General features: G+C 30.6%; 1 protein-coding gene and 1 long non-coding RNA gene across 2 annotated transcripts in view; one reads left to right on the top strand and one right to left on the bottom strand.

Moving 5' to 3' along the window:
* The window catches only part of LOC134692732 (uncharacterized), a 37,843-nt gene extending 29,437 nt beyond the window's left edge, over positions 1 to 8,406 (bottom strand). The window contains exons 1-2 of the mRNA XM_063553237.1: positions 8,305 to 8,406; positions 557 to 678 (exon numbers count right to left, since the gene is read on the bottom strand). Of these exons, the coding sequence (XP_063409307.1) occupies positions 557 to 611 (55 nt within the window). The 5' untranslated portion in view covers positions 612 to 678; positions 8,305 to 8,406. The remainder of the gene's footprint in view (positions 1 to 556; positions 679 to 8,304) is intronic.
* A 169-nt stretch (positions 8,407 to 8,575) lies between these two features.
* LOC134692731 (uncharacterized) lies at positions 8,576 to 26,848 on the top strand. The gene is made up of 9 exons (XR_010102260.1): positions 8,576 to 8,673; positions 12,865 to 13,034; positions 14,210 to 14,341; positions 18,575 to 18,740; positions 19,916 to 19,995; positions 20,310 to 20,361; positions 22,303 to 22,412; positions 23,473 to 23,691; positions 24,689 to 26,848. It is a non-coding gene; the product is annotated as an uncharacterized LOC134692731 (long non-coding RNA).
* The last annotated feature ends 687 nt before the right edge of the window (positions 26,849 to 27,535 follow it).

The raw sequence follows: 27,535 nt of genomic DNA, 5'->3' as shown, positions 1-27,535 counted from the left end.
CCCCTGCTTTAAAAAAGAAAGTATGAAAGAGGTTAAGACAATCTAATCTGTTACTTTTGAGAGCTGCGTCTTTGAACTATCCCTGCATGATAAACTTGGAGGTGATAAAGCAACCATATTTGTGATAAGGTTCTATCATTAAGTGAACCTTTACTGGTTAATTTATACTAAATAACATGATAAATATAGATTCTACAATGAATTGAGTGTGATATATTTAACCCCTCGATCGAGACAGTTAACTTTTCAAAGTTAAAATGTGAGGCTTGCCAAGCATTTTAAATAGTTAACTGTCGAGAGTGGATAAATATTGTCTTACATGAGATTTGGTGGTGGAATATATTTTTCTAATGATTCTCGAAAAGCAAAAAAAGTGAGAAAATTTGACGTCATAATTGAATTTTATTCAATAAAGAAATGAGATCAAACAAACCACACAGTGATTAATTTTTTTTATACAATTGGTGCAGAAAGGGATAATTGATGAAGAATAAAGAAAATCAAATAAGATAAACTCTTTTTTTCTTCTTTTTAAATTAGTAACAGCTTTACTTACCATCTGGAGGTGTCCATTCATCTCCATTATTTCTATCTTGAGTTTCTTCTGTCATATTACAATGGTTTAGAGTAATATAAATGCAATATATGTTAATGACTGCAGGGATACTTAATTGACTTCTAAAAAATAATTGTGGCCGTTATTTAATGGTATATAAGATAAGATATATTTTATTTTCAATAGTGGACCCATTACGGGCATAATCAGTACATTGATTTTTTATCACACAATTGCAATAGACAACTAAAGGCTCTAAAGAGCCTGTGTCACACACCTTGGTCTATGTGAATATTAAACAAAGGACGCAGATGGATTCATGACAAAATTGTGTTTTGGTGATGGTGATGTGTTTGTACATCTTACTTTACTGAACATTTTTGCTGCTTACAATTATCTCTATCTATAATTAACTTGGCCCAGTAGTTTCAGAGGAGAAGATTTTTGTAAAAGATTACTAAGATTTACGAAAAAATGGTTAAACCATGACTATAAAGAGCAATAACTCCTAAAGGGGTCAACTGACAATTTCGGTCATGTTGACTTTTTTGTAGATCTTACTTTGCCAACATTTATTGTTTTTGACAGTTTATCTCTATCTATAATAATATTCAAGACAATAACCAAAAACAGCAAAATTTCCTTAAAATTACCAGTTCAAGGGCAGCAATCCAACAACAGATTGTCCAATTCATCTCAAAATTTCAGGACAGATAGATTTTGACCTGATAAACAATTTTACTTCATGTCAGATTTGCTCTAAATGCTTTGGTTTTTTGAGTTATAAGCAAAAAACTGAATTTTACCCCTATGTTCTATTTTTAGCCGTGGCAGCCATCTTGGTTGGTTAACCAGGTCATGCCATACATTTTTAAAACTAGATACCCAAATGATGATTGTGACCAAGTTTGGTTTAATTTGGCCACATGATATCAGAGGAGTAGATTTTTGTAAAAGATAACTAAGATTTACAAAAAATGGTTAAAAATTGACTATAAAGGGCAATAACTCCGAAAGGGGTCAACTGACCATTTCGGTCATGTTGACTTATAAGTAAATCTTACTTTGCTGAACATTATTGCTGTTTACAGTTTATCTCTATCTATAATAATATTCAAGATAATAACCAAAAACAGTAAAATTTCCTTAAAATTACCAATTTAGGGACAGTTACCCAACAACGGGTTGTCCAATTCATCTGAAAATTTCAGGGCAGATAGATCTTGACCTGATAAACAATTTTATCCATGTCAGATTTTCTCTCAATGCTTTGGTTTTTGAGTTATGAGCCAAAAACTGCATTTTACCCCTATGTTCTAATCCTTCTATTTTTAGCTATGGTGGCCATCTTGGTTGGTTGGCAGGGTCACCGGACACATTTTTTTAAACTAGATACCCCAATGATGATTGTGGCAAAGTTTGGTTAAATTTGGCCCAGTAGTTACAGAGGAGAAGATTTTTGTAAAAAAATACTAAGATTTACTTAAAATGGTAACGTAAATCAGTTGAATACTTCGGGCCAGGTGAGCTCAAAAATGGAACGAAAAACAAATATGTAACACATAAATGTAATGTAATGTCTTTGTAATTTCTGCTCCCATTCTTGTTAAAAACAATTCTTTATAAACTTACTATTCTATTTAGTATGTTTTGGTTGTTCATTGGGATAGCAGACTTAATAATTTTTAATATCACATTGAGATTCCCCATTTCCATTCTCAATTTTACCATACCATGAAGTTTTTTTTGCATCAGATAAAATTATTGATTCATGAAAAGCACTATCTAGCAGTGGAGATATAAACTGATTAATGTTACTATAACCTGTTATAGTATTTAACCATAGCTTTTACAATATTGAAATATAAAGGAAAGTAGCTTTTACAATATTGAAATATAAAGGAAGTAGCTTTTACAATATTGAAATATAAAGGAAGTTTGCCCAATTCAGATAAAACAGCTATAGTTGTTGCCTTTGAGGATGTTGAGTGGACACCAAGAATATATTTACAGAATTTTAAATACAATTTTTCTGCTTGACATTTATCATAAATTTGATGAAAGGTAAAACAAGCCATTCCTAAATTTAGATGTGAATGGATTAAACATTCCCTACACCTCACACCCATATAATAGAATTGGTTTAATTGTATGATGAAAAACATGCATACTAGTTTTAACAGAAGGATTCAGTGACAATAAATCTTTTGTTAATATGGAGTATGTTTTTCAGGCTTTTTTATACAGTTCTTCTTGCCCAAAGGTAAATGATCCTGATGCACAAAAGTGAATACCAAGATATTTGTATCTATTTACACATTCAAGCAGCACATTATTAAATTAAATATATGATGGATATGTTTGCCTGCCTTGTTGAATATTAATACTTTTTTTTTTTTTGGTATTTACAGTAAGACACCATGCACTCATTACATTATTGATCAAGTAAATCAAGTTTCTTTTGAAGTCCTTTTGGAGAACTTGATAGTAAAATTATGTCATCTGCATACATTAAACAATGAACCGAACGGTTGATCAAGGTTATAGTACGTTGATCAAGGTTTTAGTACGTTGATCAAGGTTATAGTACGTATCATCTATAGTCTGTATGTATTTTGGTAAATCATTAATAAAAATATTAAAAATATAAGGACTATTTAATTTAGGTTAACTATCCCCTTGTTTAACACCAAGCTTGACACCATTACTTTCTGTTAAGTCATTATTTATCTTAGTATAGATTTGCTCAATGCATACATATTCTTTATGATGTTATAGAATAGAGATCCATTACACAGATTTCCAAGAGTTTCAGTTGAATACCAGTGTGAATAACAGTACCATATGCTTTTTGAAAATCAGCAAAGCAGGCATACAATCTTCCATTACCTGAATTACAATACTTATCAATAACCGTTTTCAAATCAAACATATGGTCAGAGGTTCTTGTTTTCTTTTTAAAACCAATTTGACACTCATAGGTTGCACTTTGTAAATACAGCTGTTGCTCAAAACACGCCTCTTTTGGGAGTAATTGAATATTCATAGAAAATTAATTTTGTTTACATACTGGTTCCCAGTTATACTCTCTATGTGTTCCATATCGCAGAGACAGAACTTGGGAATGTTACCAGTAAATAAACACGTGCATATTGTTTACATTGAAATCTGTGGTAACCTTTCATTCGAGGTAGGGGTAGTTAAGAAAGTCAGTGTAAGTTTAAACTCTGAGACGTTCAGGGCATATTAACTTGGAAAATATGCCGCACAGCCCTATATTTTGACCTTTGAAAAAATTGTGGTGCAAAAAAATTATGAACTTTCAATTCTAGGATAAGATTTTTTTCAAAACTTCATAGTAAAAGTGGTACAGTTTTAGCCTTAAAGGAGTTCCTATGGGAAATTGCATTGTCAATATTATTTACAGAAATGCAACCTATAATATTAAATTTAATTAAAAATTTGTCAAGACGTGAATTTAAAACAAAATTAAATAATTTGCCTATCGAGCTTGTAATGGTCAATCCACGATTGTTGTTCGGATCATGAATATCATGTGATTTATGTAATGGTATTATGTAACCCTCTGCCCAGCTTGTAGGGTATATTCCTGAGTTTAAACAGGCATTAAATAGCTTCTTAAAACATTTTAAGAGAGCTGACCGACTATATTTTATAATGTTATTTGTGATTTTATTTAAAATGTTTTTTTATTCAAAATTTAAACTCTGACACAACTTAAAATGAAGTTAAGGGGGCTCGCAGGTCTAAATCAACTTTTTTTTCTAATATAGGATTTTGCCATTTTTTCTATGATTAAACTTTATCTTACCTAATATAAATATAGAATAAATATATGGGGTCACCATTCATTTAAGCTTACAATCTGCCTCCTTAAGAAGCATACATTTTTGTTAATATCCTTTTTTTCTGTTGAACTAATAGGAGAAATATTGGTGATATCGACATAAAAAAACATCTAAATTAAAGAAATTGCTTAAATTTTATAATTATTTAGCTTATGTACAGCAAGGACTTAAAATAGATTATACGTTTCCTGTGTACAGCTTGTTTACAAAGAATAATAAAATATATAGGTCACCGATGAGTTAAAAAAGATATTTCAAGTTAAGGGGGCTTGTGGCTATAAACAATTTCTTTAATTTAATATAGGATTTCTCTATAATTTTCTATAAATGAACTTTATCTTATACTTAATAGAAAAATAAAATAAAAAAATGGGGTCGCAGTTCATTTACGCTCACAATCTGCCTTCAAAAGAAGCATACATTTTTGTTAATGTCCTTTTTTCTGTTGAACTAATAGGAGAAATAGCGGTAATATTGAATAAAAAAAGAACTTAATTACAGAAATCGCTTATATTTTACATTTTTTAAGTTTATGAACAGTTTATTCGAAAAATAAAAAAATATAGGTGACCGATGAGTTAAAAAAGATAATTCAATTTTATTGCCAAAAAATGGCATTTTTGCACCAAAGGCAGATAATTTGGAGCTTTTTCAATGATACATTATCAACATTTAAAAGTCACCTGGGGCCAGCACCAATTGATTTTTGAAAAAAAAATGTTTAATTTTTTGCTGAATTTTTTACACCAGCAAGCCTCCTCAAAGCAATTAAAAGAAATTAACAAAAGAACAGTTTCAATGTCATCCCTGTTGTTCATATATTGGCTATTCAAGGTACACTAGGACAATAACATAATAAAACACTTTTCTGCCTCTTTGTCTTTTAAACAATTTATAAATGTTGTAGATAAATGTAGGCTTCAGAGTAAATACGATGCAAGTTTAGTAATAATAAATTTGTCCAAGGGGCATAACTCATTAAAAATATTTGATAAGCACTGATTTCAAAAATTTCTAAGACATTGCTGTTATAAACCTATGATATATGTTTGATAAAATTCTGTCAAGAATATTACACATGAGAGAACTAACAAGGCAAGATTACACATAATCAATATATCCAAGGGACATAATTCTAAAATAAATTTGGAATTTGTCCATGGGACACTGTGGGTGAGATGATGCCCCCAATTGCATATCAGATTATAAAGGAAAATAACTCAAGAACTATAATAGTGACAATTCCAAAATGTGTACTTGATCTGTCATGTCTGTGTGTTGAGGTAAGTAGCATTGTGTATAAGTTTCATAACATTTGTTTTAGGCAAACTATCGGTAAAGATAGAGAATGGAAAAAAAATCCAATTTTTTCTTAATGTAAATATATAAACCTGTTATATGTTTGAAAAATAGGGGTCCTTGTATCATGTGTTTAAATGGTCAAAAACATCCCATATTTATGTAGCATAAGCATTTTAATTTCTAATAAATAACAAAAAGTTAACATTTTAACAATTTTAACATTTGGGAGCCAAAAAGGGTCTTACTGTACCTATACAGTAAATCCTTTGTCTTCTTTTGCTAATCTAAATTATTCTTCTTGTAGTTCTTGTCGCTAATTAGTGAGATTGCAAATGGGATGTTCATTATATACCAATTTGGATGAGTGATTTGTTTATAGATTTTGAGTCCAGAGATTTTCTGATTTATCTCTCCACTTTCACTGAGCAGAAAAGGATAAGCATGATCAGTTTGATTCCAACCTGTATTTACTTAAGATGAAATGCAAAAAAAAGGCACTGGCTACAGTTACATGGAAATTTTACAATGATAAAAATATTATTGTTACATTGGAGACTAAAAGCCGGAATGCATGGTTGGTTAAGGACCTGTATAATTACGAATGTAACAATAATTATTGAGGCTACGGTTACTTAGCGTTGTTGTTACATGAAAAACAGCAATGTACGATGGGGCTAAAAATATGTACTAAATAATAAAAGTTGAAGACATTTATTTTATATTTACAATACATATATCTTTATTACATACAATATATTTACTGTAATTTTTTATTTACAATGACAATTTCTACAAATCCAGTAAGTGTTTTTTAAAGTCTGACACATTTTTGATGAACGGATATGTGCACACACAGAAGTTCTTAGTATTTAAGTTACAGTTAGCAAACTTTCCTTTGATGTATCAATTTGCGTCAAGTTGTATATATCTGTATGAACCCAAGTTTTAATTTGTTCACCCTTAACAAAATTGGTTCAAAGTATAATGACAGTAATAAGAGTAGGTGTGCAGTTAAATATTTTAAAAAAGTGAAACCGTTGAACTATATTTTTCACCTTTGACACTACTAATCTTGAGTATGTTACGTATCTTTAAGAACATCAAAACCATTAATACTTAAAACTATTCAAGTTATACACCATTTGTTGAATAATAATATTCATTATTCATCAGTATTACAAGTATTGTTTGGTACAACTATAGAAGATTTAAGTTTAATAAATCTAGCATACATTGCTGTTTTTCATGTAACAATAACCACAGGCGCTTGGGTCTATGATACAGTTTTTTTTTTTTTTTTTTTTTTATTAAAATTTTCAATTTTCTTTATTTATAATACATATCTATCACTTCTGTGCATGTCTCACCTAGTTTCGAGTGATTTAAACGACCCAGAGAAAATACCAAATTTTACTATCCATACTTTGTTCCTTAGTATGGATAGTAAAATTTGGTATTTTCTCTGGGTCGTTTAAATCATTCGAAACTAGGTGAGACATGCACAGAATTGATAGATATGTATTATAAATATAGAAAATTGAAAATGTTAATAAAAAAAAAAAAAAAAAAAAAAAACTGTATCATAGACCCAATTAGCGCCTGTGACAATAACGTTTACGTAACCATAGCCTCAGTAATTATTGTTACATTCGTAATTAATCGGTTCCTCACTATTTTTGCATTCCAGCAATTTGTCTCCAATGTAACAATAATATTTCTATTATTATTACATAATTTCTATGTAACCTTAGCCAGTGCCAAAAAAAATATGTGGTTTGGACATCCTTTTAAAAACATATATTTTTAAAGGAGCACTAGCTACGATATATATAAAAAAAATAAGTATATATTTTTTTAGATTAATCATTAATTAAATTGGAATAATGAAATAATAATTTGCTTTTAGCAATCAATTTGCTTTAATTTTGTTGAAATAAGCGATTATACATAGTTTTTGACTGATTCACTTGCAAGCGAAAACGTCATCATCATTCTAACCGGTATTCATGTGAACTTAACTTAACCCCCTAGCTAGAGACTGACAACGCATGCATTGTACGTGAACTGGTTATTTAAAGAAAAAAAATGTCAACAATGAAAGTGAAACTACGGTAAATCATTTGATTTCTAATTCGATCCACATAAATTATTTCTTATACGGTTAAAAACAATGAGTAACTTATATTTTTAATCTATAAATTCAAATCAAACAGACCTATAAAAATCCAATTGCACGTGCTGGTTTAACCTATTCATATCTTTATTTGTGTTTACATCGCTTATATGGTCATCTGAGGTCAAATCGATAGTTAATTAGATGGCGTCTGGATTTAAATACACACGAAACGAACCTACATATCATCTACCCCATGCTCTGTAAACTGTTTATTTTCAACGTTTGATAGATTGGATAAATGTTTTACATTGTTATTAATCAAATATATGAGAATTTGAGTCAAATTGGTGACCATGAATTTGACAGCTAGTGCCCCTTTAAGGCCTTTCTATTTTAAATGAATTTTGTTTTAGTTTTCAGCAGTCGCTTATATGCTGATTTATTACATTTGTACACTTTACCCTTATACAAAACTCTGCATCATCTGCATCATCGAGCCACCATCATCTAATTTGGCTTAAAACACAAAATATCAGCCATTTTAAATGATTTATTTCAATTTTAAAACGAAAGTAGAATGACGTAAAATCGAAAGTAGATATGAAATTTGTGTTAATGTTTTTTTTAGAATTAAACAAAAGTAGACAATTTTTTTTAAATATCCTTTTTCATATCTCAACCATTTATTTATTTTAAATACGTTCTATGCCTAATCACTATAAATAGATACATACGGCATTGCATGGAAATCACCTACGCTAAATATAGAGATGAAGGTGTGGTTCTAGAACAGTCATCTAGTCACTGGCAGTATGGTTGGCATTTGAAAGGTAAGGTTTACGGGTTTTAGATCAATGCCAGTGGATACGTGACATTTATTCATTTATACATTGATATATTTCTTGGCAAAAACTTTTTTTATCTGACAAAACCGGCTTGGCTATGTATAACGTGACGGTGTTATATAGTCATTCTTCCCCCATGCCAGTTTTTCCCCGGGGGGAAAGACTGGCATGAGCCAATCTTTCCCAGGGGAAATTTTGGATCGTTGTGATTCTTCCCCTGCGGAAAGTTGACAATACGTATACATATAGTAACTTTTCCCCCATGCCAATCTTTCACCCATCATAGATTTCACTATGTTTTTATAGAGTCTGGAAATTAAACCGAACAGTGTTAGAATTAGATTTATTTATAAATATACAAATTTGTTGTTCATTTACATTTACACAAATCTTTCTACAGCCAATGAATCAACTATCCACAAAAGACAAAAATGACACAAACATTAACAACTAAAGGTCACAGTACGGCCTGTCTTTGAGTCAACAAGTCTGTCTCTCTATTCAATAGTCTTTATATGTGACCTCTAGTCTTTTTACATTTTTAAATGACTGTCTATATGTCCACATGCAAGGAAAAGTACTAGTAATTGTATTTATTTGGTCAATGATACCAAGGGTCCACTAAAGAGAATGGATGTGATCAAAATGTACTTCGTGTGAATAAATATATATATGTATATAGATATACAAAAATGTGATATGAGTGACAATGAGACAACTCTCCATCCAAATAACAATTTATAAAAGTAAACCACAATAGGCCTTCAATACGGAGCCCTGGCTCACACCGAACAAAAAGCTATAAAGGGCCCCTAAATTACTAGTGTAAAACCATTCAAACGGGAAAAACAACTGTCTATTAAAGTTATATAAAAAACGAGAAACGAGAAACACGTATTTTAAAATTACATAAACAAACGACAACTACTGTTCATAAGATTCGTGACTTAGAACAGGTGCATACATTTGCAGAGGGCCGTTAAAAGTTTTAATGGTGCCAAACCTTCTCCCTTTTTCTGAAACAATGTTATACATCACAACATAGAAAATCACATATAAATACATATCAAATGTATATTCACACGATGAAGCTTTGGTAACTATAAACTGAGAAAAAAGTTACTATCATTTAAAAAATCTTATCGTGACGTCGCCGACGTTATATTACAAGGCGGAAAATTTAGCTTATCACGCTACTCACGGGAGAAAAATTGGCATGATCCTAGTTTTCCCCTTACAACGCTGAAGGGGAAAAGTTGGATCGTGCCAATTTTTCCTGGGGGAAATATTGGATCGATCCAGTATTTCCCCCAGGAAATTTTGGCATGGGGGAAGAATGGCTATAGGACACCGGTACACAAATTGCACCTATTTTGACAGTTTTTTCAACTACGTTTTTTTTTAGTCCAAATAATTATGACGTCTTGGAAGGCTATTATATTTTTTTTTTTACGCCTTACTTAGTTGATGTAAGGCGTCAAAGAAAAAAAATATAATAGCCTTTCAAGACGTCATAATTATTTGGACTAGTTTTTTTTATGATCAAGACAAACATTTCCATTTTCTGTTTATTTTGTAGCCGTATCCGTCTTATCGGATATATTTCTGATAATTCACTACTAATTGCCAATAAATACAGTTTAAAATTAAGGGGCCAATATAGGGGCCAAAACATGCAATTTTTCTAGTTTCCAGACAATTTCTGTGTCATTTGGTCTCTTATAAAGAGTTGTCTCATTGGCAGTCATACCACATCTTCTATTTTATAATATCTTGTGATTAAGTGCATGGATCTCTCAGAAACTCAATTATTGTTGTTGATAATGAGATGCTAGATCTTGTTGTGCATTTATTTTTTTTATTTTTGGACACTATTTTCCAATTAGTCCATACAGTAAGGGATACTACTTGTACAAGTTATTTCTTTTTACTTGAAGAAGTACAAAAATTTATTCACATAAGTAGATAAATAATGTTTAAATAATCTCCCCTTAATTTTCTCAAAAATTTACTTGTATAAGTTGATTTTTCTTACAATCCCACAAAAGTCCTCAAGTTTAGAGATGTAAATTCATGCCTTTAATGATTTTTCCCAGGTTTGCTAATTTTTTTTTTATTAAGAGTTCAATGTTTCATCACATTAATTCAACAAGGAAACTGTGATTGCGCTAAGTATTTGGGCAAGGTCTTCAAAAATTGCTCCTTGGGGGCTTGTAAATGACCAGTGTTCTGAAGTTAACTGACAAATGGGATTTTCATTGTCCATGAACTTACACTTAAATGTGGGTCTCATTGGGGTCTAATTGTGACGCGGGATTGCCGTTTTTTGTAAGCCTGACACGTGAAAGTTGAATTATTGTGCCGTGAAAATGGGAAATTTGAGTCTAGCGGGACTCAGGAAATTACAAAAAAAATTGTAATGGTTCCACGGAACCCAGTGTCTCGCCTACTTTTGCTGTTAATCACAGGCTCAACAAAAATGAGGAAAAAAATCAATAAAATGATTCCTGTTGATCATACTATCTTTTGATTGTAAGAAGCTTCTTCGTTTATGATCTAGTAAATGTTTTAAAAACTTTAACTGCAGACTGTATGTAATATTAACTGGAAGAAATATGAAGTCCATTTATAAGTAAAATTCAGATACACAGGGACAAAATTTTAACAAAATTTCCTTCCAGATACAAGCTTTTGATCATAAAAAAGCTTCTGTCCAAGTTTGGTACAAATCCAAAATGGTATAGGAAAGTTATAAAAAAACAAAAATGTGTCCCCAGTACACAGATGCCCCACTTGCACTATCATTTTCTATGTTCACTGGACCGTGAAATTGGGGTCAGAACTCTAATTTGACATTAAAATTAGAAAGAACATATATCATAAGGAACAGATATACTAAGAGGTCGATTGGACTTCATCTTCATGAAACTACCTCGACCAAAAGTTTTAACCTGAAACTGGTCAGACGAAAGAACATATGGACGAACAGAGGAACAGACCAGAAAACATAATGCCCCTCTACTATCGTAGGTAAGGCATAAAAATAAAACTTTAACCAGAGAGTGAATGTAATGTTTCCCGGCAGAAAAACTTAGTCCATTTAAAAGTAAAATACTGAAAAAATTGAAATTCATTTTTACAAAATTTACTTCTGGGTACTATCTTATGATCATAAAAAAGCTTCTGTCCAAGTTTTGTAGAAATCCAGTACAGAGTGAATATTTCTGGACAATGCTGACAACACCGACGGAATGTAGGATAGCTATGTCTCGCTATTTCGACTATAGTCGAAGGCTTGACAAAAATGAGTACGCTTAAGTACATAGTGTCAGCGGGTTACAGGAATCTGTCAAAACAGTAAGCGAAATCCGGGATCGGAGCCCCCCAATGAGACCCCCTTAAATGATTAGTAAAGACATCTGCAAAGGACAAATAATTTAAAATTCTATTAGAGCAAAGAAATCATAAAATTTCAATAAAAGAAGATAGGATGACTTTTTTACTTCTACAAGTAAAAAAATCTGAATGTCTAAGGGACATAACTCAACCATTTTTTTTTTTTTTATCTATGTAAGTAAATAAAATTTACTTGTATAAGTATCCTACAAGTTTACTTATATAATTGTATTAATATTACTTCTTCAAGTAATTAAAATTAACATGTACAAGTAGTACCCCTGACTGCCATATTTAGGGTTTGATTGGTACAAAAAATATACTTTTCTTGATTTTTAATTTTTTTTATAGTCAAATCAAATCAAATCATTCTGATCACTTTTATTTTGAGTGAAAAACTCTTATAAATGAGGCTGTTTGTTTCTCAATTAAATTGTTTTATATTTTTCATGTCATCCACTTATATTGATGACCATGCAGTATGGATTTTTTTCATTGTTGAAGGCCATATGCTTGATATGGTTGTCTATAATTGCTTATATTTACTTCCTTTGCACTTTTTTTTTTATAGTTTTCTCATTGGTAGTCATTATACCATATTTCCTAATTTTTATGATGACAGCTAGTCTGAAAATGAATTGAACATGTAGTTAAGGGAAATTATTTTTTATAACATTGATACTAAATCCTCGACCCCTTAAAAATAAAGATCTCATAATATCAACCAAAGGTAAAAAAATATGTATAAAAATTTATAATTTTTATTTTATGGATTTTTAGGGCAATGAATGCTTTTTGGTGTGTTTTTTGCTCAACATGTTTACTTGGTCACTGTATAGTATGTCTTCCTACCAGTTGTGGTGATGGATATATACAAAGATATTTTTGGACAGAACAGACAGAAAGTCACTATATTTGCTGCAGAATTCTGACAGAGAATTGCCAACAAGGTAATACATGTTTAAAAAAATATGTTATGTATATATGTAAGGTGTTTGTCTAAATATGTGCAGGCATTATTCCATATAAAAAGAGACAAAAGATGATACTATTTGTTCGTATGAGATGCATCACATCTAGCTGTCCAATGATAAACTGGGTTAGGGACCAGCTGTAAACTCTTGTAGAGATCCTGACTTCTACAGGCATCATGGTAATACTTTGATAGTGGATGGTTGATGCTTCATTCCTTGATTAATGCATCAACTGAAGATTTACAAATTCAAGAAAGGAAATCCTACGGCTTGATATATGCTGACACAAAGGCAAAATAAATAGGGCAGACACTAGCATAACCAGTGACAACCACTGAATGACAGGCTCTGACTTGGGAAAGCCACATAAAGAATGTGGAGGAGTTAAAAAGGTTTAAGAGTGCTCAATCCTCACCCTAATCTGAGACATTATTGTGTAACAGCACAACTTAAGAACAAATTATAAAAATCAGTAATTTTTGTAACTGCTACTTCCTATTTACATTACAAACTATTGTTTTGTTCTATGATTCAACTTAAATTATTGTCTTCCATTAGATATTTCTTTTTAAACTGTATTATCTTACTTGCTAAACACTTCTATATTATAAACATGTGGATATAATTATACATTATCATATATATACCGTACTTAGACTAAAAAACATATGATTTTTACTGTATGATATATTCAGATAATAGCACTAATTAACGTTATTTCCATATTTTTTCAAATTGGTGCTTAGCGGCTGATTTAAAAAGTTTATCACATGCTTTGATTGTTATCACATGCCTTTCCGTAACATTATCACATGGCATTCCGGTGGTACTCAGCAAATTCCTGAAAATACACCTCAATGCCATGTTTCCTATGAAAAACATTACAAAGAAGTGTACAAAACAATTATTTTCATACTGGAAAGACATCAGCCCTCGTGCCATGCGACCCTTGGGTGGATATTGAACCTAGGGCTGATAATACATGGGATATGAAAATACCATGTAATTAGCATCTTAATAAATGCCTTTATTTCAGCATAAATAATAGAGTTATTACTTACTCAAACTAAACTTTAAATTTCATTATTTGTGGGATTTTAATTCCAACAATAGAATAATTTGATTATGCTAAATTGTTTCTTTATTTGAAGGATACAGAGTAAAAACATGCAAAGAAAATTTCAGACAAGATTCCTGTGAAGAATGTCCTAAAGGACAGTATTTAGCAGATCGAACAAATTCAACGAATATACACGCTTGTGTTCATTACAGTTGCTCATTAGGTAATTTTTTTAAAGCAAATTATGTTTCATAAGTTAAAAAAAAAAAGATGCACATTGAATTTGATTTCAAAATGTCTAACCATTTGAACAATATAATTTGGCAATGGCAAATCCATAAATTTTCGTAAGTGGGGGCCCACTGACTGCCTAAGAGGTTGCCTGCTCTGCTCATGCTTCAGTGATTCCCTATATAATCAACTTAATTTTTCCCAGAAAAGGTGGTGGTGGGGCCTGGGCCCTTCTCTAAATCTACCTCTTTTTGATGCAATTGGGTCAGAACTTTGATTGATCTGCAAAACATGCAAAAGGTGGAAAGAAGCATGTAGTCAAATAAAATAAATAAATAATGAAAGTAAATTACTTTTAACATGTATATAAACCTGTTTATCATAAGTGGTAAGACAAATAGAAAGTTTTGACCCCTGATCAAACAATTTGATTACTAACCCTAAATCAGTATTACTATCATTATAATACACATGAGAGGGGGAAGACACCTAAGGATATTCAAAGGGGGTCTCATTGGGGGGTTCCGATCCTGGATCCTGCTTATTGTTTTGTCAGATTCCCGTATCCCGCTTACATTATGAACGTAAGCAATTCAAATTTTTTTGTCATTTCCCAGATCCCGCTAGATCTCATTTCCCGTTTTCAGGACACTATAATTTGACTTCCATGTGTCGCGCTTACAAAAAAATCTGCAATCCGGCGTCACACTGAGACCCCAATGAGACCCACTTCGAAATCATAAGTCTGAGACAAACTGACAATGCAATGGCAAAAACAAACATGATATACCAGTAGACAGTAGACAGTCTACATAACATAGAATACTGTGGATTCATTCACTTTTGTGGGTTCCAATTTTCATGCATTAAGGAAAAGTTACATGTTCTTGGATATTTAATTTTGTGGTTTTGCTGAAATCTTCATACAAGGCCATAGAAAATTTGCTATTCTTTGAACATTTAATTTGGTGGGTTACATTGTTCCCACAAAATCCATGAAAATTGATACCCTAGGATTAATAATGAATCCACAGTTGTAATTTCAATGTGTAACAAAAATTTCAACAAAAAACTTTTGGTGATGTCAGGTGCTATGGAAGGGCAAGTATTTTCTTGCACCACATATTGTACCCACAAATGGATTCATAATTTAGGAATTCAGAACAGTGGTAAATTAGATTCTTTTTGAGGAAAAAGTATACAGTGCAATAAATTTTCTGGTTCTCAGTATTTACAAAAAAAATAGCAACAGATACATTGAAAAACTTGATGAATACTCCTATGTATCTACATTAAATATCTACAAAACTGAATTATCTCCCCTTTTCTTAATAAAATACACAGGTGAACTTGAAAAAAGTCAATTACATTTACATGTTAGTCTAAAATACTTAAACTTGATTATAAATGACATCTTTTTTAATCTAGAGTTTTCCTCAACTGCTTCTAGATTAGAAACCTTTTCAGATTCTGGATATTTCAAAAGGGGAGATAATCCATTAAATTTTGAAAATTGACAGTGTTTATAGATATAGGAAGATGTGGTATGAGTGCTAATGAGACAACTCTCAATCCAAGTCACCATTCATAAAAGTAAACCATAATAATTCATTTATACAATATTTGATTTCAACTAAATTATATATGTCTAACATGTCTAAGGACTCGTTTAAAAGAATTAAAATCATCATACAAATATATGCAACATTATTGAAAAATGAGAGTGAGACCCTTTCTTCACTCATATATTCAGTTTAATGCAAATTAAAAGGTGAAATAACAATACAGGATATATTACATGTCATAAATTCTAAGGTTATTAGGAAGTTTGATATAATAACAATGAAGCCTGTTTAGGCTGGCCTCATTTTTAATCTTCCTGTCCCATTTTTATACGAACGCAAAAATATAAAAAAATTTGGTCATATATTGGTATGATGTTGGCCTTGTCATCGTTGTCGTCCGTAGGCATTTGGTTTTTGCACTATAACTTTAGTATAAGTGAATAGAAATCTATGAAATTTGAACACAAGGTTTATGACCATAAAGGGAAGGTTGTGGGAGTGTTGGTACCAACAGTTTAGGAATAAGGGGCCTAAAAAAGTCCCAAATAACCATTTTCTTGGTTTTTGCACAATAACTTTAGTATAAGTAAACAGAAAATTATGAAATTTCAACACAAGGTTTATGACCACAAAAGAAAGGTTGGGATTGATTGTGGGAGTTTTGGTCCCAACAGTTTAGGAATTAGGGACCAAAAAAGGTTCCAAATAAGCATTTTTCTTGGTTTTTGCACAATAACTTTAGTATAAGTAAACAGAAAACTATGAAATTTCAACACAAGGTTTATGACCACAAAAGGAAGGTTGGAATTGATTTTGGGAGTTTTGGTCCCAACAGTTTATGAATTAGGGACCAAAAAAAGGTCCCAAATAAGCATTTTTCTTAGTTTTTGCACAATAACTTTAGTATAAGTAAACAGAAAACAATGAAATTTCAACTTAAGGTTTATGACCACAAAAGGAAGGTAGGAATTGATTTTGGGAGTTTTGGTCCCAACAGTTTATGAATTAGGGACCAAAAAAAGGTTCCAAATAAGCATTTTTCTTAGTTTTTGCACAATAACTTTAGTAGAAGTAAATAGAAATCTATGAAATTTTAACACAAGGTTTATGACCACAAAAGGAAGGTTGGAATTGATTTTGGGAGTTTTGGTCCCAACAGTTTAGGAATTAGGGGCTAAAAGGGTCCAAAATTAAACTTTGTTTGATTTCATCAAAAAAAGAATTATTGGGGTTCTTTGATATGCCAAATCTAACCGTTTAGTTAGATTCTAAATTTTTGGTCCTGTTTTCAAATTGTTTAACATTAAGATCCAAAGGGTCCAAAATTAAACTTAGTTTGATTTTTAGAACATTGAATCCTTGGTGTTCTTTGCCAGCTGTATCTAAACATGTACTTAGATTTTTTATTATGGGCCCAGTTTTCAAGTTGGTCTAAATTGGGGTCCAAAATTAAACTTTGTTTGATTTCATCAAAAAATGAATTATTGGGGTTCTTTGATATGCCAAATCTAACTGTGTATTTAGATTCTTAATTTTTGGTCCTGTTTTCAAATTGTTTTACATTAAGATCTAAATGGTCCAAAATTAAACTTAGTTTGATTTTAACAAAAATTGAATCCTTGGGGTTCTTTGATATGCTGTATCTAAACATGTACTTAGATTTTTTATTATGGGCCCAGTTTTCAATTTGGTCCAAATTGGGATCAAAAAATAAACTTTGTTTGATTTCAACAAAAATTGAATAAATGGTTTTTTTAATATGCTGAATCTGACCATGTAATTAGATTTTTAATATTTGGGCCCGGTTATCAAATTGGTCCACATTGAGGTCTAAAGGGTCTAAATTTGAACATTATTTGATTTCATAAAAAATTGAATTCTTGGAGTTCTATGATATTCTGAATCTAATCATGTATTTAGATTTTGGATATTGGACCATTATTAGGTAAATGTCCAATTTAAAATTTTTAAGTTTTTAAGTTTAAGTTCTTAGAACACATTCATTCTGTGTCAGAAACCTATGTTGTGTCAACTATTTAATCACAATCCAAATTTAGAGCTGTATCAAGCTTAAATATTGTGTCCATACTTGCCCCAACTGTTCAGGGTTCGACCTCTGCTGTCGTATAAAGCTGTGCCCTGTGAAGCATCTGGTTGTCATATTACATATAAAGCTATTTTCACATTTAAAATTTATATTATTTCATCTTTTGTCATTGTACAGCCTTTTTAATAATAGCCAACTAAATGATATGGGATTTACTCATTGTTGAAGGCAAAAGACAATCAAACCACATCTCCTTAATAAAACAAACATCAATTATCAACTCATGATCCAAAGAACCAAAGTTAGTGGTACATGCCCAAGCATGATGACCATATACTAGTATATAAGATATGTGCTAAGTCAGATAGAAATCAACTATGTGCAAGTGTACATATACATGTACATGTATCAGACTTTTGATTTATATTGGAAAATTCAAATCAAAATAAAAGTTGAATATTGGTCTGTTTTCGTCAGGTTTTTATATAAGTCAATTTTTACTGTTTTTGAGATTTTTTCAACCTGAATTAGGTTACCGTTAACAAATGTATCAATATTCATTTGCATATGGTTGATTTCTATCTGATGCAGCTCAAAGCTATTTTTTTTTCAGAATCAAGACAAGTAGACTACTTAACACAGACAGGATGTCATAAACCTTGTATATGTAATACAGACCTAAACTTTTATGGTTTTGATAGTTGTAATTGTTTGCCATTTAATGGTAAATGTATACCTGGAACAGTATTAGCTCTAAATGGATCCTGTCTTACAGCTGAGTAAGTAGCATGTAGGTCTTTATCTGGTTGGTCATACATATTTAGAGTTGTATGTTGTATGACATGTCTTTGATATCTTTATAAATATATGGCTTTTCCAATACAACATCTGTATTACCCCTTGACTCTAATATGATACCAATAGCTCAGGTGGAGGAATTATCATAATATGTTATATGTATTGCTTTGGGGGGGGGGGGGAAACTATGTGAATTAAGTTTTTTATCCTATATTGAACTATATTGAACTTTTGATGTAGTCCCTAAATTGTATTTCACATTAGAACAGTAGCATGATAAAGAAATAATAGAAAATATTGAACACTTTTATTTTTTTTTGCATCTGAAGGGCTATTCTGTATTCAACTTCATCAGGAATGCCCAAACAAATTTTTTTTTATTAACCACTCATGGTGCCCAAAATTTGAGCACTACCATCAAATGAGTTATTACACAATAAAACACAGTGAATAAATTGATTGAAGTACAAACAAACAAAAACATGAATACATATTTTTCAAATTAACATATAAACAGTCATTGACAAAGCATTAAGTCTTTTGTCCAGTTTATAGACCTAGGGTATGGGAGACAACTCCTCATAATATGTTTAATTTTTGTAAATTAAACATGGCATACATTAGTATAAAAGTAAAGTATTATATGATATTAATTTATACGACTGCATCAAATGTTAGAAAAATAATTTTGATTAATGGGAATATTCTTCATACTGTCTTATGGGAAATCACATTTCACCTTTATAACCATGTAATCCATGCAAATCTTTTTCTAACAAATAGCTGTGAATCCACATTACTGTAAACCAACTTATTTTCACGAGCTATTTATTTTCACGACTGTTGCGAGTAGAAATAACGCGAATATAAATTGTCGCGAATATGTAAAACTTGGATTATTCCTTATTCAACCTCATCGAGTATTTAGTCAGAAAAGCGCGAATTTCAAAGTAAATATCTGCGAAGTGGTAAAGAAAGGGTAAAACGTGAAATAAAGTATCCTAGAAAAGTAAGTTGGTTTACAATATATTGCAACTGATTATGCAGTAAAATTTTCGAACAATATAAAGTACTTTATAAATATATGTATTTATATTAGGATATTCTCTTTTTTTGTCTAACCATATCAATAACCTACAATTTTATATTTTTCTAGGGAAGCTGTAGCCGTCGAAAGTTTAACAAAATCTGATATTTCAGTGCATATTCCTATACCTATAGAGGAAACTACAGCAGGTATGCTACTTCCTTTTGATATGAATTCTAAAAAATGTGATTGTAAACACTATGAATTTATTCTTGTTAGCTCAAGTGAGCTTTTCTCATCACTTGGTGTCAAATGTTTGTTTGTCCTTCGTCGTCATTACTTTTTACAAGAATCTTCTCCTCTAAACCTTTGGGTCAAATGTAACCAAAATTGTCCACAATCATAATTAGAGTATCTAGTTTAAAAACTGTGTGGGGTGACTTAGCCAACTAACCAAAATGGCAGCCAACTACATAGATAATGTTTATTCATAATATCTCAATTTTATCTTTTTTTTCTTAAGGCAATAAAACAGATGATAACATATAAAATGATGGCAGTTTAAATTACGAGAGGTAAGGTACTTTCTATTAAAAACTGAATGGAACGACAGGCATTGAGAATTTGTTTGATTTTGTTATTGATTTTTGCAGCTTGTACTTATATTATAAAGGAAGATGTGGTATGATTGCCATTTGCCAATGAGACAACTCTCCACAAGAGACCAAAGTGACACTGAAATTAATAACAATAGGTAACGATATGGCCTTCAACAATAAGCAAAGCCCATACGGCATAGTCAGCTATAAAAGGCTAAATTGAATGTAAAACAATTCAAACGAGATAACTAACAGCCTTATTTATATAAAAAATGAATGAAAAACAAATATGTTACACATAAAGGAAGACAACCACTGAATAACAAGCTCCTGACGTGGGACAGGCGCATATATACATAATGTGGCGGGGTTAAACTTGTTAGCACGATCCCAACCCAACCCCTAACCTGGGACAGTGGTATAACAGTACTGTGTCATGTAAAAAGAACATGAGTAAAAGGGAGGTGAGGGTATACAACTATGAGATAGCAATCGGGGGGGAAAAAATGATTGAAGAAAACCTATTTAGGATGCAATGTGCAGTCCTCTCCAAAAGACAAGTGTCTGTAAAATTATTTAAGCTCTCATTTGTTGTAAAAGTTTTGACTGAATTTACAGTGCCTTAATGACTGTTAGTGTGGCTGTCCACCAATTGCAACTCATTCAAAATTTTGACCAAATTGCAATTTGTTTTATTAAACCAAATTGTTCAACTGGTCAGAATTTTGAACAAATTGTTCAGTCAAATGGTACATGTGAAAGTGCAAGATGATAAAATAAAACATACTTACTTCTTTTTGAAAAGTATTCTTTATTCATAAGAATTAGATATCATTTTTAAATAAAACATCATATATTTGGTAAAATATGTGTATACTATTGATAAGTTTCCAAGGGGAAATAACCTAAAACATCATTCTTTTGAATAAGGAATTTTTGAGAGAAAAAAAACATGATTCATCTCCCCATAGAAACTTCTTACAAACAAATTTGTAATTTCATCCATATTTTACTGAATATGAAATGTTTTAATTCACTTTTAAATGTTTGATTCTTATAAATATAGGTTACTTTTCAAAAGAAAAACTATATGAAAGCTTAGTTTGGACATTTTTATTAAGCAATTCAAAATAACAACATTCACCTTGAGCATAGTAATGACTACAATATACCTATACAAACTGATAGACTTTTTATTAGAATGTGACCAAGCGAGGGCTGAAAAGCCAGTCAAGGTCGGTTAAACACTTCCATATATATATATTAAGTCACAACAACATTAAGTCACAACAACATTAAGTCACAACAACATTAAGTCACAACAACATTAAGTCACAACAACATTAAGTCACAACAACATTAAGGTGGACAGAAATCAGTTAGGATTGTAAGTACTGTAAACTCAGAAATTATTGCGTGCATTTATTATTGCGATTTTGTCATTTTAGACTTAAATGCGATTTAAATTTTTACGATTTTAAGAAAAATCCTGTTAAATTCATATAAAATATTTCAAAATGCGAGTTTAAATTATTGCGTTAACAACTCAGTCGCATTCTTCGCAATAACAAAAACCTCCCATTAATTTCTGAATTTACAGTATGTTTATTTTATCACCTTGCACTTTCACAATTTGACTGAACAATTTGTTTAAATTCTGACTAGTTAACCATTTGGTTTAATAATGAGTTGCAATTGGTGGAGAGCAACACTATAAACAGTCAAAGTCACTGTAACAGAGAATATCAATGGTATCCAAATAACACCAAATATTCAATATAACTAAAAACTAAACATCTCATAAGTCATTCAATAACTAGGTTTCTGATAATAGGACAATATGTGAACAGGTCATATATTATGAGATATATGAATTATTATAAATGATATATGAATAAAAGATAGTTCTTTTTACAGGTGGATTATAACAGGTTGTAGTTTAGGAGCTTTGGTTGTAATATTGGTTATAGTTTGTTGTATCTGTCAATACAAAAGAAGTCGTCATAAAGATTCAAGTTTTATAGGAGGTGAAGATTATTCTTAATGTGCACAAATCAAATTTTACCATCATAAACTTAAACTTTTAAATTTTTGATATTGACTTTATTAGTTAAAACAAATTTATTCTTCCAACTATATTGATAAAACAGTTATAAGGGTTTTTTGTTCAATAACTTGATTGTCTTTTGTTAAAGTTTTAGAAAAATAGATTATTTTTTTTACATTGATCCTGATTTGATTTTTTCACAAGGTTGAAGAGCAATACACAAAAACATTATGCCACATAGACTTAATTTCATTTTCACTAATCTATTCATATGACAACCTGACCAATATCTTGTGGCATAAACTTAAATGGACAGTATTTTATAGTGCAATATTGTCATGGAATTGTTTTTGAAATGACATATTTGAAAGGAGCTGACAAAATTTCATGGACAAGAACTATATTTCATAATGAAATATTGTCCTGGACAATATTTTAGTTTAAAAAAGTGTCTTTGGACAGTATTTTTATGTGAAATTTTGTCCAACAGACAATATTTTTTGTTACAATAGCAGCACTTAAGAATATATTACCTTGTTATAGGTATACAATATATGTACATTGTCAGAACATTTTAAATCTATTTGTACATGATTTGGAAACAATAGGAAAAGCACTGAGCTTATCTCTTCTTTCTTAGCAAATACAAATACATGTAAATTTAATATTTCCTACAATAAAACAATGAAAATACATTTTTGTAATCCTGTAATTCACACATCAGTTGTTTTCATTGAAATAGATGTCTCTGATTTTTCAAAGAAATCTACATAGTTTCAATACGGAATGGGAGGAGGACTCAAAAATGTACTGTCACACAAAAATAGATATTCTCATTAACATTTCCTCAATATGTTAGCAGAGTAACAGGCGACTTTATTTTTATCAATACAATTTGTATAGCAAAATTTTTTTTGTACCTCTTTTTTTGTACAATAGTTATTATCAATAAACGGTTGGCCGTTTGAAGAATGAGATATGGTCAGAACAGATTGCTTTCTTATATAATCACAATAAAATTCTTATTGTTTGTCTTTCAGATCAAACTATTCATATTAAAGTAGATAAAATAGAAACTAATGAACAAGAAGATAATATTACAGAACACCGTCCAGTGATTAAAAAGTCTTCCATTGCAACAATATCATCCGATTCAGGAGTTTCTTCTGCTCAAACAAACTCCAAAGAATCTGTAAGCACAGATTCTGATAGGTCTTCCAGAAAAGTGGCAGCAATACACCCATATCACCATAGTGAAGGTAAATTTATCTATTTACAAGATCTAAAGCAACTCACTGATTAACACAAATTTAGGTTAAAGTATCCAAATGAACCAATGTCCGTCTTTTTATGCATTTGCATGCATGCTTCTCACAAGCTTATGTCTAGGTCACACATTCACGGATCACCTCCCTGAATCAACAGACGGACTAAATCTCACTGATGATCCCAGAAATGCAGTTTCCGTAGTTCGATACAGATCTGATACGGGGATACAGATGCACAAGGTTGTGACTACAGGTTTTATACTGCAACTACCGGTCAGTTTCATCATGGAACACTTTCTCACAGTCAGGGGTTAACCCTTTCCTCCATTGACATTTTTTTTGGCATACTTGATTTGCATAGGATTTTTAAATAAAAGGCTAAAAATATGCTTTAAAGTATAAACAAACTGCGAAAAAACAACTATTTCTTCAAATAAATTCAAGTCGGATATTCTTATGAATATACTTTTCATATTGGATACAAATTTTATTAAGTTTGAAGCAGACACTTTGTAGTCAAAAAGTTCCAACTGAAGTACTACACAGGCATCAAAAGGTGTTACTATGGAGGAAAGGGTCAAGTGAGGGAAATGAGTTTGACATTTGTGTAATGATTTAAAAAGCTATCAATTTATAAATATAAGCTGCAGTATAAAAACAATATAAGGTCAATGTCATAAAAAAATATAAACTTTTTTGTACTCAGCCCCAAACTTGGGAAGGGCTCAATACAAAAAAGTTTATATTTTCCTGACCTTGACCTTATATTGTATATTTATGTTACAGCCATGGATAATGAAGGACAAGGTCATTTGGCGACATAAGTCATACAGGTTCTTACAGTATTTGCAATTGTAAGAAATACAATGTCCTACCACAGAAACCTGTTGAAAATAATATTCTCCAGAATCAAAATTCTGTAATATGAACATAGTCTATTAAAATGTTATTTTTGATGAAATTAAATCAAAATATTTTCAACTTTCAGATAAAGAATTAAACATTCATTTACTCGATGAACGGAATCACAGATTGTCTTCCTCATCAGATGCTATTTTGTTAAACAGACCTCAATTTGATCTCGACCATGCTGATACAACTCAGGATTATTTTGAACCTCAAACTCCACTCCATCATAGTTTCCCAACTCTATTCACCAACTCAGAAGGCAACTTGACACAAATAGAGTCTTAATGATCAATTAAGCTTGTGGATTTAAAAAAAAAAAAGAAACACAAGTAATCAAAATGTCAATTTTAAATGTTTTTTTTTATACTGACTGTATAACATCTGTATTGTTATGTTTTAAGTGTTAAAGGGCCATATTAGCAACGAGATAGAAAACAAAGATTAAGATATGATTTTATTATTTTACAATCAGTAATAAAAAAGAAATAATGATTTGCTTTAAGCAGCAAATGAGTTAATGAGTCAACAAAGGTCATAGCGTGCTCTAAATTTGACTCAAACTTAAGTTTATTACCAAATTTTTGTTAAAATTTTACCTCACATGACCAAGGTAAAGAAGAAGTTTGAAAATTAATGCCAAAAAGAAACAATAGTCACATTAGACAAGCTATTTATGTTATAAAAGTATGATGGAATGAGAATATTTTGAACATTTCTTAACTTCCCTTGTTTTGTATACAAAAGTGTAAGACAAACTAACTTTAGTAAGTAATTACTTTATATTCCATGGGATCATGTTGATATTAAGAAAGCTTCTCTACGATTTACTCTTGCAATATGTTTGAACATGATTGTAAAAAAAAATGTTGAAAATGAATACTAGTAGTAGTTTGTATTCTATCCTTTAGTGGGAAGTTTCACAAAAAATCTTAATGAGAAAAACATCTTGTAAGTCATTATCATTATTATCCTTTTCAGTTTAATTTAAAACAATCATTATTTATGAAAGATTTTTTGTAAAAAGAAAAGGTTTTACACTAGTAATTGTGGGGTTGATAGCTTATTGTTCGGTGTGAGCCAAGGCTTCATGTTGAAGGCCATACCTTGACCTATAATGGTTTACTTTTTTCAAAATTGTTTTTTGGATGAAGAGTTGTCTCATTGGCACTCACACCACATCTTCCTATCTACTTAGCTTTTGACAGTTTTATGCAACTTCTTAAAAATTTCAATTTCTAACAACTAAAACTATAGAGTTGAAAAAAGCATTAAGATCTTGTCTTTCTGGGGTACATTATACTTTTATACTCAAACATCCATAATCCTGATAATTAAAAGGTGCTTTCAAATTGGTAGCTTTTAATATATAATTCATGGAGTTTTAATATGATGTTTGTTTTTAACATTTGTAAATTTATAGGGTAAATATTGTTTATATTTATGTATATAATTGTAAATATTGATATCTGAATGCTGTCAAATGAGTCATAGAAACTTTTTAAGCTGCTGTTCTCAAAAGGGCACTGTGAAACAATCTCTGGCGCAGAGTTCATATCTGTTCCATACATGCTCTGCAATACTACACTACATATATTCAGATTCAAATAATTCCTTGTTTTTACATCATCCTGTTTGTTTGGCTCTGTTGGCTACTTTTTTTACATTAAGGTAACATTTTAAAACCGGTTGGCTATTGCAAAATGACTATAAAATTTCTTAACAATAATAAGTTCCTCTGCTTAAATTTAGATTTTGAGATCTTTCAGCTGTGTATATTGTATATATATTTTTATTTTAAACTATTATTTTCTCAGAAAGATATTCCATTTAACTTATTGTGAATGAAATTGATGCATATATTTTATAAGAGCCTTTTATAGTATTGTTAAGATTTACATAATGTCTTTCATTCATATTAGAGTGGTTGGTGCTTGCACAAAGTCAGTGCATGAGTCTTTCATTATTCTATTGATCTGTATTGTTGTTATTTATCTTTATCACTTATTTACTAGGTGTTCACTTATAACTCTTATAGTATTGTTAAATTTACAGGTTGACATTTCATAATTAACATAGCAGTCAAATTTAAATATAAATAAATATAAGTAAGAAAAAAATATTTAAGGGGGCATAAATCATTTTTTTTTTTGTAATATAGGATTTTGCTATAAATAAACTTTATCATATACTTAATAGAAAAATGAAATACAGAAATGGGGTCACCATTCATTTAAGCTCACAACATATATTTTTGTTGATGTCCTTTTTTCTGTTGAACTAATAGGAGAAAAAGAGGTAATATCGAAATAAAAAAAGAACTAAATTACAGAAATCACTTAAATTTTACAATTATTAAGTTTGTGTACAGCTTATTTGAAAACATTAAAAAAAAAATATAGGTCACCAATGAGTTAAAAAGATATTTCAATTTTAATGCCAAAAAAATGGCATTTTTGCACCAATGGGAGATAATTTTGAGCTTTCTCAATGATTTAAACATTTTAAAATTCATCTGGGGCCAAACTGAATCATACCTGCCAACTTTCACGATTTAGGCATGTACTACACAGTTTTGACCCTTTGTCACGATTGCACGTGTTCCTGAAAAACCCTCTAAAACACGATTTGGTGAAAATCTACACGCAAAATATGATTGGTCCCGACTGTGTCCAATGGAAGAAAACCGTGTTCAGCCAATCAAAATGTATATGTTTCTCATGATCAAATTAATCAGTCAATCAAAAATGTTTTCTCTCAAGATTATTTTAACATGCTAGATATTGAACGTGTGTTGTATTCCTCTGTTGGTCAGAATAGTAAAATAGTGAACATGGCAAATGATTTTTCACCTGCAAGGAGGTTCTTACACAGATTAAGAATAAAAGCATGGCTGATTGTCAAACTTCAATGATGCAGTACTACCATA

Source organism: Mytilus trossulus, chromosome 12 (assembly GCF_036588685.1).
Source record: "Mytilus trossulus isolate FHL-02 chromosome 12, PNRI_Mtr1.1.1.hap1, whole genome shotgun sequence".
Taxonomy (NCBI): domain Eukaryota; kingdom Metazoa; phylum Mollusca; class Bivalvia; order Mytilida; family Mytilidae; genus Mytilus; species Mytilus trossulus.
The sequence above is the reverse complement of the archived record's forward strand: the minus strand, read 5'-3'. Positions and strand labels throughout refer to the sequence as shown.